A 21,570-nucleotide genomic window follows, 5' to 3' on the forward strand; every position below is an offset into this window, starting at 1 on the left:
AACTATATGAATTGGCAGAGAAGTCACAGGGGAAGTTAATTGCCACGTTAACTGAGCTGTAGCAATAATAAGATAAAGAGAAATGAAGCTGGACGAAGAGACAAGTTGCTATAGGTGGAAGCTGAAACCATATTTACTTGTCTCCAAATTCTATTACTACTTTATTCAAAATATTTGCTGTTGCCGTGATGTTCCGGATACACACATATTTAAATAAACAAACATCAAACTTGTCTGATGGCCTGATTTTGAAACGGTCCTTTTAACACTTATGACCCTAACCATTAGGCCACAGATGATTGTCTCGGCAGGCAGAATAAAACACTCTTAGGAAATTTCTGCATGCACGACAGGTTTCGTGCATGCATAACCTCAATAACCTCAAATAATCTTAAATAATCTTTCGGGACTGCTATAAAGTGCTGTTGAAAGGTCAAATTAGACGTTAAAAGCAATAATAGCAGGAAGAATCGATAATCATCAATTGAAAAACACCCACACTCTTTCACAAAAGAAAAAGCAAGAGGCACATAATTAAACGGGGCCACTTGGCAGAACTCTCCAAGGAACTCCTGGACTGTGAAGCAAACATTCCTGTGGCTGAATCCCAGAGTAGAGGCCCCAAACCTGAGAATCCAAGCGCAATGCAATACCTTGCTCCTTACAAACGCAAAACTGCCACTTTTTTAACACTTGCACCGCCCGACTTGCGCCATTGCACCGAAGGACCACCGCGCAACCAACTCACATCTGATGCATTGCGCAGCTGGTGCTATACCAGTGAAGCTAGCCAGGCATCCATCCTCTCACCTTGCTTGTTTTGAGATGTGCAGCAGATTAGCCTCTGAAGTGCTCGGCAGCACAGCTTACAGTCAAGGCAGTGAATGTGGTACTACATCTCTTCAACCATTGGTGTCATGTATAGTACGCAAGCTTAGGAGCAGGCAATGTGGTTCTGGAAGGCTACCAAAGGCTGGCATAAAGGGCGATGCCAGTAGGTCCAGTAGCTACTGGCAAAAAAATTACAGCAGACTTGAATTTTTAAAAATAGGCTCTTTCTTTTTTTTATTTGGTATAGAACACTACTATTTACAGACTGCACATCCAGTCATCAACAGACACACAGTGTCACTAAATAGACGAAACACACAGCAGCTCATTTGGTCAATTCGTGAGACATGCTTGTACAGCAGCACACACGCACAGTTGAATGATTGACTTCTGTTGTGACAAATTTACAGATAACTGTGTCAAGCCATTGCAAGGTGAAGGCTCGAGGCCCTCATCATTTCAAAGACTAAAAAGAAAGACTGACGCTCATCAGCTACTCTTCGGTCACCAGGCAAACCGTGCATGCATCAGAGAAAGTACACAGCCAAAAAACAGCTAGCTACCACAATGTCACGTTGATTATTATGCTGCTAAGCTTGTGACAGCCACACAGGACAAAACTGGGCATCCGCATTATCTATCCAGACTCTGCATCATAGCACTCTTCGTTTTCTGTAGCGAAACTCAACCTGTTTAGAAGGCTGGTATGTATTGCCTTAGCGATGTGGCCCCAGTCGCTGCACAAAGCACTTCTTATGCTGCGCGCCAGAAGATCTAGTGATCACTGGAACATGGCATTTCAAAACGCATCACCGCAGAGCAGTTCAAGTAAACAACTAAATCAAGGGCCCCTGCCATGATACTTTAACAAGTACTTAACTGTAAAGTAGTCTTTTATGGTATTCAAATGAGCAAATACTGTCTCAATGCCCTAGACACCATCCTGGCAAATACCTTGCCAAAAGGGCCACAACATGAAGGATGGGAAGCACAATGTCCTCTCTGAGGTACTAAGAACACAAGGACAGCCAACGGCCTCCTCAGTGAGCAAACAACTGAAGAAAAAAAAAAAGATAGAAAAACAGATGATGATGAGCAAAATGGGAGAAATGAGCAATGAAGAAAAAAGAAAATGAAGCACTCGGTCTTGTTTAGTCCGACTTTTCAGCCTTTTTGGACTTCTTCTTCTTCTTGTGCTTATGCTTATGTTTTTTATGCTTCTTGTGCTTCTTCTTGTGTTTCTTGTGTGAGGTGGCCCCTTCGTCGCTCGAATCCGACGAGGAGCTGCTGCTCCGGTCGTCGTCTGCTGACACTGGCGGCACCACAGCCGCCGCTGCCACCACAGCAGACGACGCCGGAGCCGCTGACGCAGCCGGGCTCGCGCTTGACTTTGCGGGTGCCAACCCCTCCTCTTCGGCCAGCCGCGACTTCTTACCGGCTAGCGGTTCGACGACCGCGACCGCCCTTCGTTTGGCACTGCCGCTCTTGCCCCCTCCCTGCAAAAGGGCAGGATCGGTGGTGCCGCTGGAACCGGGCTCGTCTTCGATCATCTCATCGTAGTCTGGCTCGAAGCGCGACTCGTCCTGTGTTGACTCCTTCCGGTGCCGCAGTTCCGACTCCAAGGATGCCAACGTCGGGGACACCTTCTTTTCTGGCTGCTTTGCAGCTGTCGATGGCAGCGATCGGCTCTCCTGGCCGCCTGCAACGCTGCCTCCAGCAGCCGACACAGTCGCTGCAGAGGACACCGCAACGTGCGAGGTCTTTTCCTTATGGTGGCGCTGTCGTTCCTTTTCACTCTTGTCTCTACTCCTCGACCGCTGCGACGGCTGAGACACCACAGACAGAGAGCCTCCAGCTGCCGCTTGCTCGGCAGGCCAGTCACCCCGGCGAGCTCGGTGGTGGTCCTCAGCATTACCACGGTCTGCGCTCTTGCTTCGCAGCCGTGGTGCGTCCACACGTCGTTCATGCATCCGGAGCCGTTCAGCCTCTTCTGCTGTGTGGCGGGAACGATGTTCATCTGGTGCCTTGCGTCTGCTATGCGACATCTCCACTTCCATTCGCTTGTAGTGGGCCTCCTCGTATGCTCTCCTTGCTCGCTCCTCCATCATGGCAGCATAGTACCGCTCTTCCTTGTGGCGGCGTCGTTCATCAGGATGCATGTCTCGGCTGCTTGACCGGTGCGTCAACTCTTTCTCCCGGGGCCTTCCAGACCTCGAAGACCTGGAAAGGTCACGGTCACCCCGACCAGGTGGAAGTACTCGACTATGCCCCGCTGCCTCCAATGCTCTGCGGTCTTCCAGCCTCGACCTGATGTCCTCCGGTGGAAGTCTCCGGTCGTGATCCGACTGAGCACGATCATCTAACCTGCTTCCACCACGATCATCGCGACGGCTGCTCGATTTGAGTGACTTTGCGCCGTCGTTCGCCTCGCCACCTTCGCCCCGGCTATGCTTCTCCCCGAACTTGGACCTATCGAGCTTGATCCTCTTGGTCTGCTGGGTGCCTTCGGATGAGCTTCCCCGCTGTTCTTTGTCAGATGTGGTGACCGATCGCCTTTCCTTTTCCGTAGAGGAAGTGATCGTGACTTGCAGAGTGCCATCCAGCCGGTCTCTCAGCCTTAGTGGCACCGATGGGTCCCTCCAGCCTTCTTTAACCTCACGAATGCTAGACTGCGAAGAAGACTCGTCTGCGGGCACTGGCTGTGAGTCATCTGGTGAAGCCACTTTCGATGGCAGCTTTTTTGGCTCCGATGCGGTGGCTGGCCTAGCAAGTGCTGCGGTAGCTGCTGCGACTGCCACCATGGCCTTCTTCCGCGGTTTGTGTAGCAGCACGTTCTCGGCACGCTGAAGCACTTCTGAAGACACCACGGGTTTGGTTTCCTTGGCCTCCTCCACTGGCTCATTTGGAGGCAGCGGAGACTCTTCTCCCTCAAGTTCCTCCCTCTCCCATTTGGAGAGCTCGGGCACTTCCACTTGCAGCACGTTTTCTTCCTCCTTGGGTGCAGCACCTTCCTTTTGCTCTGGCTCGAGCTCGGTCTTGTCCCAGATTGTGTCGACAGTGTCCTGTGTTGCTTTTGCGCGGCCTCTAGTTTCCTCCGGCGTTGCCACTTCGCCCTTGGCCTCCTCTCTCTCGTCACTGAGCAACTTTTTCTTAGCCAGCTCCAGCTGCTCCTCTATCTTTGACAGTCTGGCAGCATCTGGAACACCTTGCTCGAGCTCCGCTGTCAGGAAGGCCACCATCGACTGCTCGCGGCTCAAATCCGGAGGCGTCAGGAGCAGCGACTTAGTCAGCAGCCTCGCTTCACGTAGCTTCTTTTTCTTCTTTTTGCGCTTGAGCGGCTCGTCGTCAGCACCGGGCAGCTGCTGGCTGGACTCATCCGATGTTCTGCCAGCCATCTTGGCGGCCATTTTTTTAAGCGCCTCTTCTTGCTTCAGCTTTTTCTTGTGCTTGTGCTTGCGCTCCTTCACAGCTGCGGCACCTTCCGAGAGAGTCTCCTCGCCTTCGGCCTTCGCGGCATCCCGGGACGTCTTGGCCGTCTCTTTGGTGGAGGCAGGTGGCTCCTCCACTTTAGTTTCAACAGCTTGCTTTTCCCCTTCTGGTGGAACCACTGCAGATACCTTCGATGCCTTCTTGACAGCACCCTCCTGAACGCCTGCTGCCCTTTCTTTTGACTCCTTCCTGGACTCCTTGGACTTGTGATGGTGCTTGTGCCGCAGAAGTTTCTCTTCCTTATCCTTGGACCTCTTGCGGGTCTTGACGGGGCCTTCAGCCTCGAGGCGGGCGCCCTCTTTGCCTTCCGTGCCTTCCCTTGACACAACCAGGGGCGTTGTGATGGCCTCGCCATGCCGGCGATGTTCACGGGAACGGCTCTCCCGGCTACCCTTGGGCGATCGCTCAGACACCACCTCTGGTGGAGGAGGGTAGTCACCTCTTGACCTTTCTCTCCTGCTCCCAGGATCGGCGTGGTATGCTCGAGAAGGCATCCCCAACGGACCTGGTGGTCCGCCACCTTCGTAGCGATCGTTCCCACGGTTGTCGCCACGGTGTGGCGGAGGAGGTAGTGCCCCCGGAGGGTAGCCAGGCGGGTAGCCACGGTAGGGAGCACCGACACCGTCACGGTGGTGATGCGGTGGATAGTAGTGTCCACCGCGGCCGTCGAACTCAACAGGTGGCACCATGTGCTCGGAGGGATGGTGTGGGTAGCCCGGGTGATGCGGGTAGCCACCGGGTGGCCCCCCATAGAAGCCACGGCGAGCTCCACGAAATGATGGCGAGCGGCCTCGGTAGCCGTGGGGCGGGGGACCCAAGTGGTGGGGTGGAGGTGGCGGCAGTGGGTGGTGGTGATAGGATCGCGGAGAGCGAGGAGTGCGAGAGCGGCGATATGCACGGCCGCTTCCGTGGCTGCCGCCATGGTAGTGATGTCGCGTGCGCCGTGTGGATCGGCCGGGAGACCTCGAGCGCGACCTGCGAACGACAGCAAACAAGCAACAGGTCTAGTCAGCGCTCAGTAGGCGTAACTTAATGCACTATATTAGTGAAACTTTTTTCACTTCCCAAAGGGACAAAAGAAACGACTGAGAAAAGCTCTCCTGCATTTCATTGTTTCCATAGTGTTCCCCTTGTCTACAACTGCATGCTGCCACACAGCTTGTTGATCCTACTCCTATCCACTCCTCGGAACAAAGCTACCTAACTGTCAATATGACTGGGCTGACAGTGCTACTGCAGTCATGACAACCTAAAGCAGTGGTGGCTTCGGTCACATGCAACGCCCCTTATGCTGCAGTATCCCAGGCCATTGCCACAACCCCTGCTTCTCTTTTAGCAAAAAATCAGTTTCGCAAGAGATTGCTCACCGTCCACAATTTGCTTAGCACATGACAGTGAGCCACAAAGGTCATTGTGCACGTTAGCTACAGCTAGCCGTGCATGTAGGCAGCATTTTCTTGAAAATTTGTCTCGACAGCACATGTTTGTAGTGACATGCAGCAAGCACATGTCATCGTTGTATACACTCATGAAGCCCCTTCCCTTTTTTTGAAAGAATTACATCATCTAGAGAGTGATGGGTGGGTGACAAGATATTTCAGTACTTTTGACAGAGTACAGCTAGAACATACAGATCTGCAAGGAAGTCCCATTACGGTAAAATGCTATGTGTGGCTACCTTCCATATGAACTGATAAATGTGGCGCAATAAAAATGCCGATAACTCATTGGAACGACCTAGAGCATGGGCATGACACACAAAGTGTACCGTTAAGTGGAGAAAGAACTGAATAAAGCAATGTCTCCAGATAACATTTGAATAAAAGCAAGCACAGAAAAGCAGCATAAGACTTGAAGTTGAAGTTTAACTTCGCAGTTAAACTTTTTTAGACATTACACCCCTTCCACATTTCTTGGTCATGCTCAGATCTTTGCAGCATCAGACTTAACAAAGAAAAGGCACCAACAGGTAAAATCCTTTTAAGAAACGAATTCTCTGCATTTTCCATGCAACCACTGCAAGGCCCGTGGACATAAAGCTTCTGATTGCAAAGAAGAAAACAGGGACTCTAATCGCACAGACAAAACAATAAATGCTGTACCTGTAGCTGCCACTTCGGGAGCGCCGTCCATGAGGGCTCTTCGAGCCCGCCCGCCGGCGTCCCTCTCCACCTCCAGGGCTCCGCGGTGACCTGGACCGGCGGTGTCGCACGGGTGACCGTGACCTCGACCTTGACCTCGAGTACGACCTTGACCGTGACCTCGGTGTGTATGACCTGGAGTGCGGCGAGTAGGAGCGTGAACTGCCACTGTAGCGCGAGTGTGGCGAGCGGGGCGAGTAGGACCGGGAGGCAGCACTGCTGCGGCCCCCGCGCGACTTGGAGCGCGACCGGCTGTAGGACGACGAGCGGGACCGGGAGCGTGTCTTGGAGTGCGAGCGGCCACTGCGCCGTTCCCGCCGCTCGCGATGCCGGTTGCGGTGCAGGTCACGCAGGCGCTTTTCAAACTCCTCCAGGGGGTCGCCCGCCCGCCGACTGCGGCTGCGAGGGGGGTTGCACCAGAAGGGGGGTGCTCGTTAGTGGAGTGCTCTTAGGGGTCACACGACTGGCACACTTTGCCACAGATCAAAGCAAGCACACTTACCGGGCCTGTACAGAGAGGCCTAAGAAAGGTGCACATGGAAGAGTGTGCATGTGAGTGAATGCTGTCCCGGTAAAATGCCAGAACACCACCTAGCAATAATGACACATCTTCACCCACGTTCAACCACCATTGTGCCCACTGCATGTTTGGAGAACTACCATTTCGTACAGACTTCGCTGTGGCACAAGTCCCAAGCGCCACTTTTGTTCGCTGGCATCAGCCAGAAGTACTTCCCCAATTACAATGAAGCGTGTCTACTTCAACCATTTGGCATTTCTTTATGTTTGACAAGATGCCTGCTGACATTGCAGCAAGCATGGTTAGCAGTTTGCCACTGCTTCTCGTGAATCACTCGCAAGCTTCCAAGTTCAGACTCCCAGATACTTGCTGCCATGCAACAGTGCTCATTCCTATACAGAAAAGCGAGCCATTGTTACTATGCGTTATCAGTCCTCTCCAGTGCTGGTATGCATGAAACAGCAGCAACCTTCAAGAGGAGCATATCGACGTAGCTGGGTGCCCTATGCCGTTAATTTGGAATGTCCGCAAAAGATTCCTGCCGAATCTCAAGGCAACAAAAAGAAATATAAAAGGAACAATAGAAAAGCAGGCACTGCATGTGACACGTACTACCACCGTTTGTTATGCAACGGCAAGAAAAGTAGCCAACAGAGATGAAGCGAAGATTGTCGTTCCCGATACATGCCAATAATGGGGAGTGTGCATTGTAAGAAAAGGTACACTAGCCCGCACAAAGAAAGCTTGTCAATCAGGTTCACCGAACGTCTATCCTCCCCAATCTACAAGGTTTATCTCTTGTGTGGGAAAGTGTACGCTGGTGAGACGGACACTGCTTTAATGAGAGGCCACCAGAACAGTGGTTGCCAACTAAAAATAACGCTGGAGGATAGTTCCACCTTTCACTGTATGAACTGCAGTTATACACCAAACTCTTAGAGCCCCAACATCTTGTGCAAAGAGTGTCAGACAGAGTTCAGTGGAAGCTAACAGAAGCCTTCTCTAGAGCAGAAAACTTTTGCAGGCACGTAAGCTTGCTGTCAGAACTTTTCTTGCAGAAAAAGCTGGTGTTTTTAGATGGTCCCGAGTACAGACTATGTTTGCTCTCGTGTGTTGCTTCTTTCTCCAAACCTGTTTGCTTCAAGTTTCTTTCTGTAATGAACCACTCGGCAAAGAAAAAAGTATTACTGCATGCCCTTTTACTTCTTGGACGAAACTACAATGTACCACGAATGTACTACTAACGGACTTGTAAAGTGAGGCTTACGTCACGTCTAATTTTCGGCTTCATTGTCCCCGTGTTATGTGGGCAAACACCAATAAGTGCTAAGAAAGCCGCTTGCTCTTTGCAGATGAGGTGACCTTGGTCAATGTGGCAAAAATTGTGGAGAAGGCATGCAACACTCAGAGATGACAAAGGGCAGGCAATAGGAGAAGCTGTTCCATGAGCTGGCCGTGTTTCCGATCCAGGGTGGCTTCACGGGCAGCGACGCCAGGGTCTCTCGTTGGCTGTTTCCCTCCTCCTCCATGAGCTTGCGATGGAATGCGATGCTCCCCTAGACCTTCCTGCCCTCTCACCCGCAGCAGCGTGTCTACATCCCGCCAACTGGCCCATGCCACAAATGAGCGATCGCCAATGCACCACTAGGAGACTTTTGCTGCCAGGCGCTAGCGCCAATCTACCATGGTTAAGTACATCACAAGGACACACATCTCATCAAGCAACTGCACCAACCTCCTCCTGCCGTGGTAGTCATCTCCTGGACCGAATGGCTTGGCCGGAGGGATGTAGCCTGCTCCAGATGGCACGGGGAAGTGCGGAGGGACCACGTTCATCCCAGTCAGACCTAGATTAAAATAGCGAGCGTTCCGGTTGTATCTCCCTTAAAAGACACCAGCACAAAACAACAAGGAAATGTCACGGATGTTTGAATACCTAATTTCCTGAGAGGCGCTGGTTGGGTGCCTTTAGTGCAAGTTACTAGGGAGGCAACATAAGGCTTTGCGAGAGCGTACAGCTGCTCCCAACCATTGCTCTGGGCTTGCACAAGCAAGACTAAACGATGAGGCCGGACAATTTTAAATAGTACAAAAGTTGCAAAGCATGCAAGTGGCACAGAAGCTCAGTTTAGAACAGCACAAGTGTACTGCCTGATTAGTCTTTTAGGTGGAAAATCCTGACTGGCAACAACAGTACATTTGTACAATTTATTTGTAATGGGCCTGTGCATTACATCGACGCTACCTGTGCTCTAGCCATGAGCAGTAGTGGCTAACACTCCCACAGCTAGCACAGTCGAATCAACATTTAACAATAGTCAAGTGCCAAGACAATATACGAAAGACCATAAGCAGGCTTTCCCACACGGCTACCTTGCCATAACCAATATGGCTGCGTTTCCACTAGCAGCGCTGTTAAAGCTGAGACATGCGTTTTGAAAGCTTGGATAGTGCGGGGAATGGACGGTGGCAGCAATGATGTCCCCATCCCACATGTTCACACTTCAATTACAATTCTAGCCACTTGCACTTGCAGGTGTTGCATATCATCTACTCCTCTGCTGTAACAATAATATAGTTAGCAAGCAGAGTTAACAATGCTGACAAGTCAAACAATTAAATGTTAATTAAGCCAGTACTGCCAACAATTGCTCTCTCATTGGATGGTTGAATCTTTCGCGCCAGATAGCCGTCAATGCAACTTTTAAATCTTTCTTCAGACATACAACGGAAGGCTACAGGGACGCCACTCACCAGGGGGCGGCGCCTGTCCAGGGAATGGGGGTGGAGGCAGGTTGGGCGGTGCCATGTGGTGTCCCTGTGGAGGTGGGGGCAGGTGCAAGGGTGGCGGAGGGTAGTTGCCCCCACTGCTGCCTCCACTCATCCCTCCACTGCTGCCGCTATATGGGGGGTACCCACCCGAGCGGTAGTCACCACCTGATCGGAGGCTGCCAAAGAAACCACAAGGGCAACGATTAGGAAAGAGAGCAGTCACAGAAGTGTGAAAGATTGTGATGATCAACCTGAAAAGACAGAAATCTCGTGTGTGAAGTTAAATGTGAAATTAGCTCAATAAAAAGGGCTATAGTTGGGGTAGATGCACCACTGGTGCAGAATGGCTTCACTCCAGAGCAAGTACCGTAATTACCTGATCTAATGCACACCTTTTTTCCCCTAGAAAATGAGTTCGAAAATTGCCTGCGCATTAGATACAAAACCAGGTTGGCGTGTGCTTTGTTAGTAGCGTGGCCGCGGCTGTGCATGGCGATCAAAAAATGGCTGAGCGCATCTGCAGCTTGCGTGCCCTGTTTCAGACGTAATCTGACGCATGTGCAAAAGACTGGGTCAGCTGAGATGGCGTGGCATCATGGCGCTGTCTTCCCATGCATTTAGTGCTGGAGGTTGCGTAACCACGAGTTTCAGAGACGTATTGAAGTGAGTGGCAGATGAAGCGTTCGTTCCCCACTGCCGGCACACCATCAATCACGGAGGCGGCATGGACGCGAAAGCACGGCTGGCTTCGCTTCGAACTGCCGGTGTGAATATATTGTCGACAATGCATCAAACCGTACCTTTCGTCGCAGACTCTCGAGTTCAACAATACGATTTTGTTTCTAATTTCAACTTGCTTTTTCCGAATGCCCGATAACTCAGAAAATCCTGCATCCCCTTATGTGTAAGAAAAGTCCATTGACAACTGTACTTATTTGCATAAAGAAGTGAATTTCTATATAATGAAGCAAACTGCCAATTTTACTGACTTCGTTATATCGAGGTTTAAATGTATTTGCGGCAAACATTAAAATGTTTGATGAGGCTGCCATCTCAATGGGAAAGCTATATCTAATCTATATCCACGTCATGCCTCTTTTCAAGTTGCCCACGGGGATGGCAACCAATTAAGTGGAGAGCTGCTCACCTGCCACCTGGACCATAGTCGTGACGTGACCGATGATGTCCATAGTCTCCTCCTCCATGTCGGCTTGAACGGTGGAGCGAGCCTGTCGGACCAGAAGAGGGAAAATTGCACCAAGTTAGAAGTGCACCGAGTCTGGATGCAATGGCAAGCAGAATTGCCGATACAGAAAAATCTTCTACACATGTAGCACCGAGTTGCAACAATCCCAAGTCTTGTGAATGACCACTGTCGGCCCCACTGAAGCCACCTATTATTAGATCAGTGGCAACTGCCGTTCTGAAGAAAAAAAAATAAATAAAGAACAGGAAGCCCACCAAAACATTACTAGTTTAGGTGACTGCCATGTTCCCTCAAAGGCTTCAGTGGCAAGGGCAGTGTTTTGTAAACAAAGCATCTATGAGAAAAAAAACACCAATTTTGTTGTTTTTATGGTCAGTGACAAGGTTCACAAGCACTATGACCGTCTCCACTTGGCCAAATGTCGTTTTGTCACACCCTTCACTACTTTCCACAAACAGCGGACAGCACAGGCAACATTTCATCAGGAACAGAAGAGCTAAACCTAAGCGTTCCGCCTCTCTTCACACACTTAAAAGGCAACCATGCAATACACACAGGAAGTTACTGGTAAAGGCCCTTTCGAAACTGGTTGTCAGGTTTCCTGCAGGTTTCCAGTGAAGCCTGAAAGTGGCAGACATTCAAGCCAGAGATCTCGCACTCTGCATTGCTCCCTCGGGTCTATTAATTTAATCAGAACTCGGACTGTTTCAAAGGGCCTTGCTGTTCCATTTATACAATAGGTTCGAAAGCTTTGACGACTGCCATTTCATTTGGAACATCACGCAACCCCCAGTCACCCATATTTTCCCTTTGTGCATACGCATAACACACCAACTTGGCAAATGCCCCCTTGGGGCCATGCGCATGATAAGTGTCACACACTACAGCCTTGCACTGTGTTTAGCTTCGTACCGCAAATCGCATTCAGTCAATCTCTTTTTGCAATCAAGTCTTGATTTATGAACCTTCTGGGAGCCTTTATCTGCAAAGCCACAGTTTGTTGTTTTGTTTCGCATGTTGCAGTATCCCGGCAATAAGATGACTTCAACAGCAAGTCTATCCAGAGTCTGTCTATTCATCTTGCCAACCAGTTGACAAACCTACCGAAAATTTTAAACACTGCTGTTGCTGAGCACGATGCTACTGATGCTATTTTTGTTCGATGTAAGCGTAATTTTTGCTATATATACTCACTGTAACTATACCGTGTCCAGAAATTGTTCGATATATAGAATAACTCGATGTAAACGGCTTCGATATCGGGTTCGATTGTACATGATAACCTGAGCACACATGTAAGGGCACTGCTAGCGGGAACACAGCAGCTTGTGGCATGGCTCCATGGAACGCCACCATCGGCACCTCCCGAAACCTTGGCAGACGATTCACCATAGCAGACGACTCGCCAAGCTTTTTGCCAATCACTTTTATTGCACCTGCGCCGCAAGAGTTCACTAGGCACCAGTGGTGGGGCCCTCTGCGAAACGACTCCACGACTCCCGCGTTCCCACTCGCAGTGGCCGCGGCTGTACATGGCCACAACCCCCTCCCCTTAATTTTCCCCCCTTTCTTCTAAAGCCTTCACACGGTTACCAGCAAAGCAACATGGCTAGAACTTAAGTTTAACCACAGTCACACAATACTTAGGCAAATTGTAAGGCTTGTTGCACCCCTAAAACAGCCGATCCCATCACAAGTCAATGCTTAAGATTAAATGCATGCAGAAAATGATTAAATAAGATGCCTCATGTGATTTACATAAATGAGCTTGTTGGGTTAGCGGCGGTAGACAATGTGGTGACAACCATCTTCCGTGGTGGGAGAACGACCCTGGTTAGTCATTTAAGAATGAGAAAGAAAGAAAAAAAAAAGTGTCACTAACACAGCTTTAAATCCCTGCGAAATCATCAATGCCACTTGTATAAGAAAATCAATAAAAATAAACAAACAAACAAAATGCAAGAATAATAGCGCCTCTAGCTATACTGCGTAAGCTTTATTGTAGGCAGTGTCCAAAATCCGACTTCACTGAGGGGTTTCTGGCTCCCGAAATCACTGCACCGCATTCAACCTACAAAAGTATAGCCTTTAAGATCTGCATTTTAAATCCAGAGGGCACCACCCTGTAGGGCATGGATTTGGACACCACCTATTGCAATTCATTGTTTTGTGCCCCCCATATCAAACTGGCTTATCAAGTCTTTCCTTGGCTGGGTCACAAATGCGAATCAGTCACTTTCCAATCTACAGCATTGCTCATGTTTCATTTTGCAATTTTCTCCAATCAAAATGTTAAAATTGGGCAAAAAGACATGAAACCCTAAGTCAGTTCAATCAGTTCTCTCTAACCTTACCAAACCGAAATCTGGGAAAGTTCGGCCTTAAACTGGGCTGGTGAGCCCTGTATTAAGCAAAAAGAAAATACACTCCACAAAAAGAACTGAAGTGGGCAACCTGTTTTTGTAAGCTTCTCAGGTGCGTGAACTTTACAAGCATTTAAGAGACCTTTTTTTGTAATTGTAAAGCTAGCTTTCCTGCAAGGCAGTTTGCGTAACTAATGGTGGCCTGGTCATTTTTGCAAACCACGCGTGCAAGCACAGTTTGCTTGTAGTAGAGTCAATGTCCAATTTTTCAGACTCACTAGGGACTGTGAAATTGTCAGAAACATAGTGCAGTCAGATAAAATGAATGCACGTGTTTTACTGCTCTCAAGGGGTCAAATCGCCGTAGGCACATCCTAACTAGCTCTGAAGGCCTGCCAGCGATCTTATTAAGTGTGTTGGTGCTCGTACTGTAACAGAAGATGGCATGTGCAAGTGTGTATAATTAAGTAATACATACTGTGTCCCGTGACATTGGCCCTGTTTCACTCTTGGCATGTTTCACCGCAATACTTCGCATATGCTGCACCGCGTAACACCGCTGTATTGCGGCGAAGCTGACTTTTGGAAACAGGCATTATGCATTGCTTGACTCTTGCCGTGCTTTCTGCACTTCAAAGCCATTGGCGAGGATGACAAAGGCGGAGTTGGCGCCCTTGCTAACAGCGGCAAATTCTTTTAATGAAAAACATGGCACCGAAAAGCTGAAAGCTTGGTGGCGAATGTCGAAGGAGCTAAGCCTAGCATTGCTGTGGTGGTGGCTACAGCTGCCAGCACATTTCACATTTGTGTGCGAGATCGCCAGTTCGACGTTGTGAGATAAAAAAAGGTGGTGGAAGTGGCTTTGATTTATGCCGTTTTGGACCTGCAGTCACGGCAAAAAGTGTGTGGAGTCCAACGCTAAAGGGTTACAGTGTGTGATTTTTCAGAGTTACTTTATACATTGGATCTATGGGTACGTGGCAGTGCCGCAGAGGCGTCCTAATGGTCGGACATGTCCAAAAAATTGCCCATTAACTGCACTGACATGGAAAATCCACACCCGACTTCTGTGATAAAACCAGGTGCAAAAGACAAGCAGTAGCATGTGCCACTAGCACCTTATACAGTCGAACCCGGTTATATCGAACTTGCCAAAAAACGCCTGCCAATTTGATATAGGGCATAATTCGATATAAGCCCGCTAAAGAATTGGGAATCATAAACACACTTTATTGATGAAACTAGCTTAGTTTCGCATGAACTAGTCCTGTATTTTTTTCTGCTTGGGCAATTTCGCTGATTGCGACGCACACACTTCTCCACATGGTCTAAAGAGTTGAGCAACTGAGGCCGCAACATTCCACATTCGTGCAGAAATGCCGGACTAGTGAGAGTGCACCAATCACCTCGGATGATGTCGGCAAAGGATCGTCGTTGCTTTCCTCATTGTGCCCACTATCATTTGCGCTTGGTACTATGTCAGCAATCTAGTCTTTGTTTCCAGGCTCTCCTGTGGTTGCGACACCATCATCAGCACTCACAGTTTATATGTCGACTTCCGGAAATTCTGAGAGCCCGCTCCAAACTTCAGCGACACCAGCAATGGCTTCGTCGCACTCAAAAAAGCGGAAGCTGGCATGAACTATTTGCACACGGCTGCTTCGATGTCACCACACGTACGCTTCGGGCATCACGAGTAGCGGGTCGCGGGTTCGCCTGCTTTAGCTCTAATCTTCCCCTTATTCTTCCTTCAAGGTTGTGCTGAGAGTGCTCCTCAGAATCTTGCATACTGCGGGGACATCCGACTTCTCACTGCGTTCGACTCTGTTTACGATTTCGAGTTTCACGACAAAACGCGAATTCTGCCCCGTCATCACGGCAACACTGCGAGAGAAGGCCCACAAGGCACAAAGACAATAAACCAGAAAAGCAGCGAGACGAGTTGCACTTCCACCATTTTGCACGACGAGAGCGCAAGAGCCTCTGATTGGCTGTCTGAGCTAGCGCTGCGAGAGAGCCAGGACCATTTTCTGCAGGGGTGTGTCGACAGCTTGCACGATGCGACACGGTCATGGTAGGCAGAGCGAATGGATGGATCCACGTCGCCGGATTTTCTTACTGCCACAAGGGAAAGCCAACTTCTGGAGACACTTCTGCACCGTTTGAGGTTCGATATATCGGGAGTCGCTGATTTTTGTTCGATGTAATCGTAATTTTTGCTATATGCACTCATTGTAACTACAGTGGAATCTCGATGATACGATCACGGCTAATACGAATTTCTGGATGATACGAATTTTTCTGTGGTCCCGGTCGAGCCCCATTACTTTCGAACGTGCTAGAGAACGGTTGTTACGAATCAATTTTCGACCCGCATCGGTTGATACGAATATTACCGAAGACACTTTGGAAATTTGAAAGTGTGCTTGGCAAAGGCCAGACGCTGCTGCCGTCTGCCCTCCGCTTCCCTGGCTTTACTGTGCGGTGAAATGGCCGGTCGCTGCTGCCGTCTGCGCTCCAATTCATTCGCTTTGGTGTTCGGCGATATCGCCTGTCGCTGCTGCCACTTGCGTTCTGCTTCCCTGCCTTTAGTACCCGGCGATCTAATCAGTCGCTGTTGGCGTTTACGTTCTGCCTCCCTTGCTCTCGCATCTGGTGACATGTTCATTCGTCGCCCGCGCATTCACTCCTTGTTCTTGTGTCGTTTGATGTTCGGGGAATCTGGCGTCCACTGCCGCTTCTAGAACCGCTTGGCGCGCAATCACGGTCGCTTCGGAGCTACAGGTCTCACTCGACTGCAACGAGACGTCTGACGAAGGAGCGGCGGTGCAGCTGCCACCGCCGACGCCCGCGCGCTCGTTCTACCGCTACTGTGTGACGTCACATGTGGATGCTATGCTTCTAGCCGCGTTCTTGTCTTTGACGTGGGCGACGGCGAAGGACCACCACCGGCGGCTGAAACGCTGCATGCGCTCGAAGTTCTGAGGCGTGCTATTTCATCACGCCGCGGATGAAATCAGCGACGACACGTGCACGCGTTTTTATGGATTTGAACAAGGTCTGCTAATTGACCTGACAAAGAAAAAGAAGCAGAAGGACATCGGAGACTTTTCCTTCATGAAATAAATGCTTTTTACGTACGTGTGCCTGAGTGAATTCACCTCTCACTCTTTAATTTAGCTAGATTTAATTGTTTGGATGATACGAATTTCGGCTAATACGAATATTTTTTGTGACCCCGTGAGACTCATATCATCAAGATTCCACTGTATACCATGTTCCGAAATTGTTTGATATACCGGATCATTCGATGTAAACAGGTTCAATATAGTCGGGTTCGAGTGCATTAATTTGAATGACGCCCGGTGCTGCCATCTCTCGGTCAAACGTGCAGTGTAGAGAAGCGTAATTGCAAATTATGGAAACGGCCTACAGACTTCTGTTGCCTCCTTAAGGAAATGGCTGGAACTATAATAATGTAGTGTTCTCGTCTTTTTGTGGTCACTTTAAGCATACGCAAGGACAAAAGCATTTCATTCACTTCACCATTCTGTTATTCTTCTGTTCCCCTGAAGTAGTCCAGTGGGGTTGGGTATTTATAGAAAAGGAGACACAGCTTCACACTTCCGCTACAGGTGCTTTTACAAAAACGTTAGCAGAAAGTTCAAGCTTGATCCCCGAGACAAGACATTCTCCCTGATATGCAATTCTGAGGCCAAGTTTTTCTTTCACAAGCCACCAGCCACTGCGGTCGTGAAGAAATCCCCGGCAGTCCCGTTCTCCAACTGGCCTCGAACCGTCTTCCTCTTTCTTCTCACGTGACAATATCATGGCGAAACCTCATCAAATGACGAACGACACATGCATGGCACGACAACTGTGCAGCGAGCAAAAAATAAGCATTTTGAGTGGCTCACCTCGCCCAGATGGTACCCTAGGATGGTCCATTGGAGGATCTCGGTTTGAACGTCCTGGCAGCTGTATGAGCGCAAGGGGAAAAAAAAAGTTCAGTTTCCCCTACTCGCTTCACTTGCTGCTTTCTCAACAATATTGCGGCCACCAAAGGCACCCTGAATCTGGTTCATTTCTTCAGTCAATGTCCAGCACTTCGAGTTCTCAACCTGCCCCTGCCGACTAATACAGTGAAACCTGATTACTATGAACACCAGGTTAATGAACTTTTTAGATTTGCAAACTTTTCCGAAATCCCTTGCTGACTACTTATACTTTCAACGTAAAAATATCTTAGTACTACGAACTTCAGAAGACCGAACTTTCAGAATAACGATTCAGTTTTGGTACAGTTTCGTGTCATGTTAAAAACACCTCAGTACTATAAACTAGTATCAAAACTAATAAGAGTTGCTGGCGGCCCAAGATAAGACAGGGACAGTTTGAAGAATGTCGACTGCTTTTACACAGGTTTCGGGGTTGTGCGTAGTTATTTCCTCAGACCATGTGTGCATCCGCTTCTTTTTTCTTTTCCTTATTATTTTTCTTTTTTGGGGTGTAATAATTTGCGTGTGCGGCTTATACCTGAAATAACAAGTATATTCATTCACTAAGGACACTTCTAAAACTTCAAATACTGAAATTCCAGGTGTGGTGAATATAATATACAGTCGAAACCCTATGATAATGAAATCCTGCGACAACGAAATACTGTCGTATCCATGGCGAATGACCATACGACTTGGTGCATTTCATGCCTCTCGACAAGGAAATGTTGCTGTGCTACAATCCCGCATCAACGAAATTTGATGGAATGTAACCCCGCAATTACCTACCGTAAAAACCGGACTATAGGTCGGACCGGAATATAGGTCGATCCCCCAACTAACGAATTCTCAAAATGAAAAACAAAAATTTTTTTCAATGGCAAAAGTACCGAAAGACATGACACCCTTACCGTGAAACAAATGCGACTCAGGGGGTTGCACAATGGTGACAGTATTTATTTAAATGCTGCTCGCATGTGCACCTGGCCAAATTTTTAGCGGTATCGCGCGACCATCGACCCGCGTGCTTGTCATCACCTTATTAACGGCTCTGAGCAGCGAAACAAACGAGATACGTGCATGTGTACACATGCCCTTACTTTCGCTATTTCGCCGCTCCGTGCCGTTATGACAAGGTGCTGACAAACACGCGGGTCTATGGTCGCGCGATACTGTTAAACATTGGCAGGGTGTACAGTACACAGAAGGGCACGAAGTGCGCAAGCGCTACTCCGAATCAGAGCAACGCCTTTGATCAGAGTCGGATGACGAGTGCTTCTCGCTGCCCAGTCCATAGGCGCGTGCGATCTCTACCGCTTTCAAACGGATGCATTCGGCAGTCACAGGCAGCAATCTTACACGCAGCTCTCGGACGGACTCCGCAACCTTGCCTTCCAGTTCTGCAGTCCGCTGCGATCCGGCACGAAATGACGTTTTCTTTTGGTTGCTGCAAGTTGCAATACGTTGCTTTTGCCTCTGGCACTACCGAATGCATTTTCAGATACTTCAAGTTCGCGCTGTGCCGCCAGGTTGCCGTGGGCTTCCGCGTACTCAATCGCCTTTTTCTTGAAGGCGACGGTGAATTGACGTCGGCTTCCGCTCATTTTGAAACAAAATGAAAATGCAGCCTTTAATTAATATAACTTTGTGACAATGAAAACGCAAAATGCCGGTGCCACAACGTCGCCATAGACGCCGCGCTGCTGCTGATGGCGATGGCGCCTGTTTACTTCATCCGCCCATTGTTGCAAGACTTCCGTAGTTTTTCCGCCAATGTCCGGTATATAAGTCGAGGGTCGACTTTTCACGATGGTTTTTTGAAAAAAAGTTCGACCTATATTCCGGTTTTTACGGTACTCGCGCAAGGCTAGCAGGCTCCAAAATGGGCTCAAATGCGATTGCTTTGCACTAAAATTGCATAAAATACCCCCACATTACACTTGCCTGTGCACCGCCATTTTTGTTTACAAAAACAATTAAGCGGCAAAAGCGATCGCATGCGCTGGAAGCGCGTCATGGCTGCCATCTTATTTGATGACTGCCCGTTTGAAGTGTTGTGCATGTTGTTACCGACATGTAACGACTGTTTTTGCACACCTAGTGCAGCACATTGTGTGCATCTTGGTGAGAAAAATGCAGGAAGAACAAGAAAATCTGCGCTTACGGCGCTTGAGATGGCGGTCGCAGCATGGAGTCATGCATTGGGCCACGATTGAGCGATCTTCCTGGAATATGCATGCTTTGCTTCAAGAACGGCGGTTTTGGTGCCACCCGACAGGCATCGTGCACTGATTTGGTGCTGGACATAGATTTGCGCAAAAGAACCGTAATCTCAATAAACTGCCTTCAGGTATACAAGATCCAATCACTTCCGCACTCGGCACCGGACGCGTAGGCGCCTACGGGTGATAGCATGCACTGGAGTAAGCGCGGAGTGCTGTTGCTTTGCGTATGGTGCCAAGTTGCTCAATATTTCACAAAAGTGATCGTATGTCCGAAAGCAAACGACCGAGAGTACTGCACCACGGTAGCGCTGCCGCTGCTGATGGACGCACGTGGCGCACTTTGTACTTTTTGCAATGAGGTTACATATCTTTGAGCAAAGCTTGCCAAAGTAGGCTAACGGAGTTTTGATGGTAAAGTTTAATTCTGCGACACATTACCTATCCGTGCTGTCTAATTTCGCAACAACGAAATTCTCGCGAAACCGAATTTTTTCGCGTTCCCCGTCAATTTATTTATTGCGAGGTTCAACTGTATTCGCACAAGTCTACTGGATTCTTCAACATGTCTCATCAACAAACGAATTCTTGCATTTTTCGGCTAGCTGGCAATGTTATTACACCCAATGCTCAAGCAGTAAACGTCCTTCGTTTCCGAGAGATAATCAGCCCCACAATGCCAACATAACATTTGCTTTATGGAGATGGGCTAACTGAGATGAGCGCCTAGGCAGGCGCAGTGTCCCTCACCGTAATGGGTCCCGTGTACGATGGCACTCGCGTTGTGATAGTGGCAATGGCGCACACGCTCTCCTCGCCGTTGCCGAGCGACGACGGGCTTCCACCCGTGTGTTGCGTGCGAGACGGTGGAGAGTTCTCGTCGTGAGACCGGTGTTGGGGCGACATGGTCAGAGCCTCATCCAGGCTTGGCCCCGCAGGCTCATCGGGATTCTCGTCCGCAAGGGGTGTTCCCGGTGGGTTCTCGCTAGGCGTGCTGAGAGACAAAAGCGGGACGTCAAAAGGCGCCATGAAAGTTTTTATGTATGCAGTTTTTCCCTTGGTGAACAGGTGCCACTGACTTTGTCCCACTGATACCGAGAGGAGAGTTAGATTAACATTTGTGCAGAGAGCTACCATGAAGTGCTTCGGCACATTATTGCTAATGATCTCAACTAGAACGTACACTACCTCCATGCTGAGACTTGCTTTTTCTGTCATCTTTAATTGTTTGACCACTTCACATACTGACAAAAAAAACAGGCTGTACTATCAGTCTATCAGAATCAAAAGATTGTGATGCAGAAGGGCTGCAAGAAAGCCGAATTTTCATCAAAGCTGAGCACACAACTCTGGTGCGTTCGAACAATAGTGTTCCATTCACATAGAGGCTGCTTTCTGGCTGAGGCCTGTTCGCCTGTTCTATACCAGTGTCGCCTGTTCAATGTCGCCTGTTCTATACCAATGCACGTAATCTGCATGAAAAGCATGCCACGTAGGACAGCCTTTGTGGTGTTGCCTGGCTACCAGTAACCAGCACGTACAAGGCCACTACAACTCACCCGATGCCTGGGCTCCGGCTCGTGTCGTCCAAAACAGCGGCCCCTGCCACTTCCAACGAAGTGCTTTCATCCGCCTCTTCTTCGGCCGTCCTCTCCTCCTTGGGGCTCTCTGGGGCCTTCTTCTCTGGTGACGACTTCTTGTCAGTGTCCTGCTCGTCGGGCTGTGTCGGAGGAGGGGTGGCCGAGCCTTCGTCGCCACCCGCAAGCTGCGGAGACGAAGCTGCGCTAGTACTGGTGGCCCCAGTGGCGGCACTGGCAGAGGCAGCTGCCACCTGACCACGTCGGATCCGCGTGTATCCCGTTTCGTTCTTGAAGTTGAGCACCGCAGTGCGCAGGAAGCGGTTGGGGATGAGATTGTTGGGCGAAATGTCAGTCTCGTGGCAGACGGGGCACTCGTGCTGCTCCGAGTCCAGAAGTGCTTGGCGCACACCTGCACAATACAGAGCATGGAAAATTTAAAAACATTTT

General features: G+C 49.3%; 1 protein-coding gene across 2 annotated transcripts in view; it reads right to left on the reverse strand.

The window, feature by feature from the left end:
- Positions 1–1,149: 1,149 nt before the first annotated feature.
- The window catches only part of LOC135914534 (E3 ubiquitin-protein ligase RBBP6-like), a 101,022-nt gene continuing 80,601 nt past the window's right edge, over positions 1,150–21,570 (reverse strand). For both annotated transcript variants that reach the window (XM_065447443.2, XM_065447442.2), the window contains exons 10-17: positions 21,103–21,532; positions 20,294–20,537; positions 17,241–17,301; positions 10,901–10,982; positions 9,736–9,929; positions 8,717–8,828; positions 6,423–6,860; positions 1,150–5,295 (exon numbers count right to left, since the gene is read on the reverse strand). In XM_065447443.2, the coding sequence (XP_065303515.1) occupies positions 1,983–5,295; positions 6,423–6,860; positions 8,717–8,828; positions 9,736–9,929; positions 10,901–10,982; positions 17,241–17,301; positions 20,294–20,537; positions 21,103–21,532 (4,874 nt within the window). In that variant the 3' untranslated portion in view covers positions 1,150–1,982. The remainder of the gene's footprint in view (positions 5,296–6,422; positions 6,861–8,716; positions 8,829–9,735; positions 9,930–10,900; positions 10,983–17,240; positions 17,302–20,293; positions 20,538–21,102; positions 21,533–21,570) is intronic.

The sequence above is a fragment of the Dermacentor albipictus genome, chromosome 8, assembly GCF_038994185.2.
Source record: "Dermacentor albipictus isolate Rhodes 1998 colony chromosome 8, USDA_Dalb.pri_finalv2, whole genome shotgun sequence".
Lineage (NCBI taxonomy): Eukaryota > Metazoa > Arthropoda > Arachnida > Ixodida > Ixodidae > Dermacentor > Dermacentor albipictus.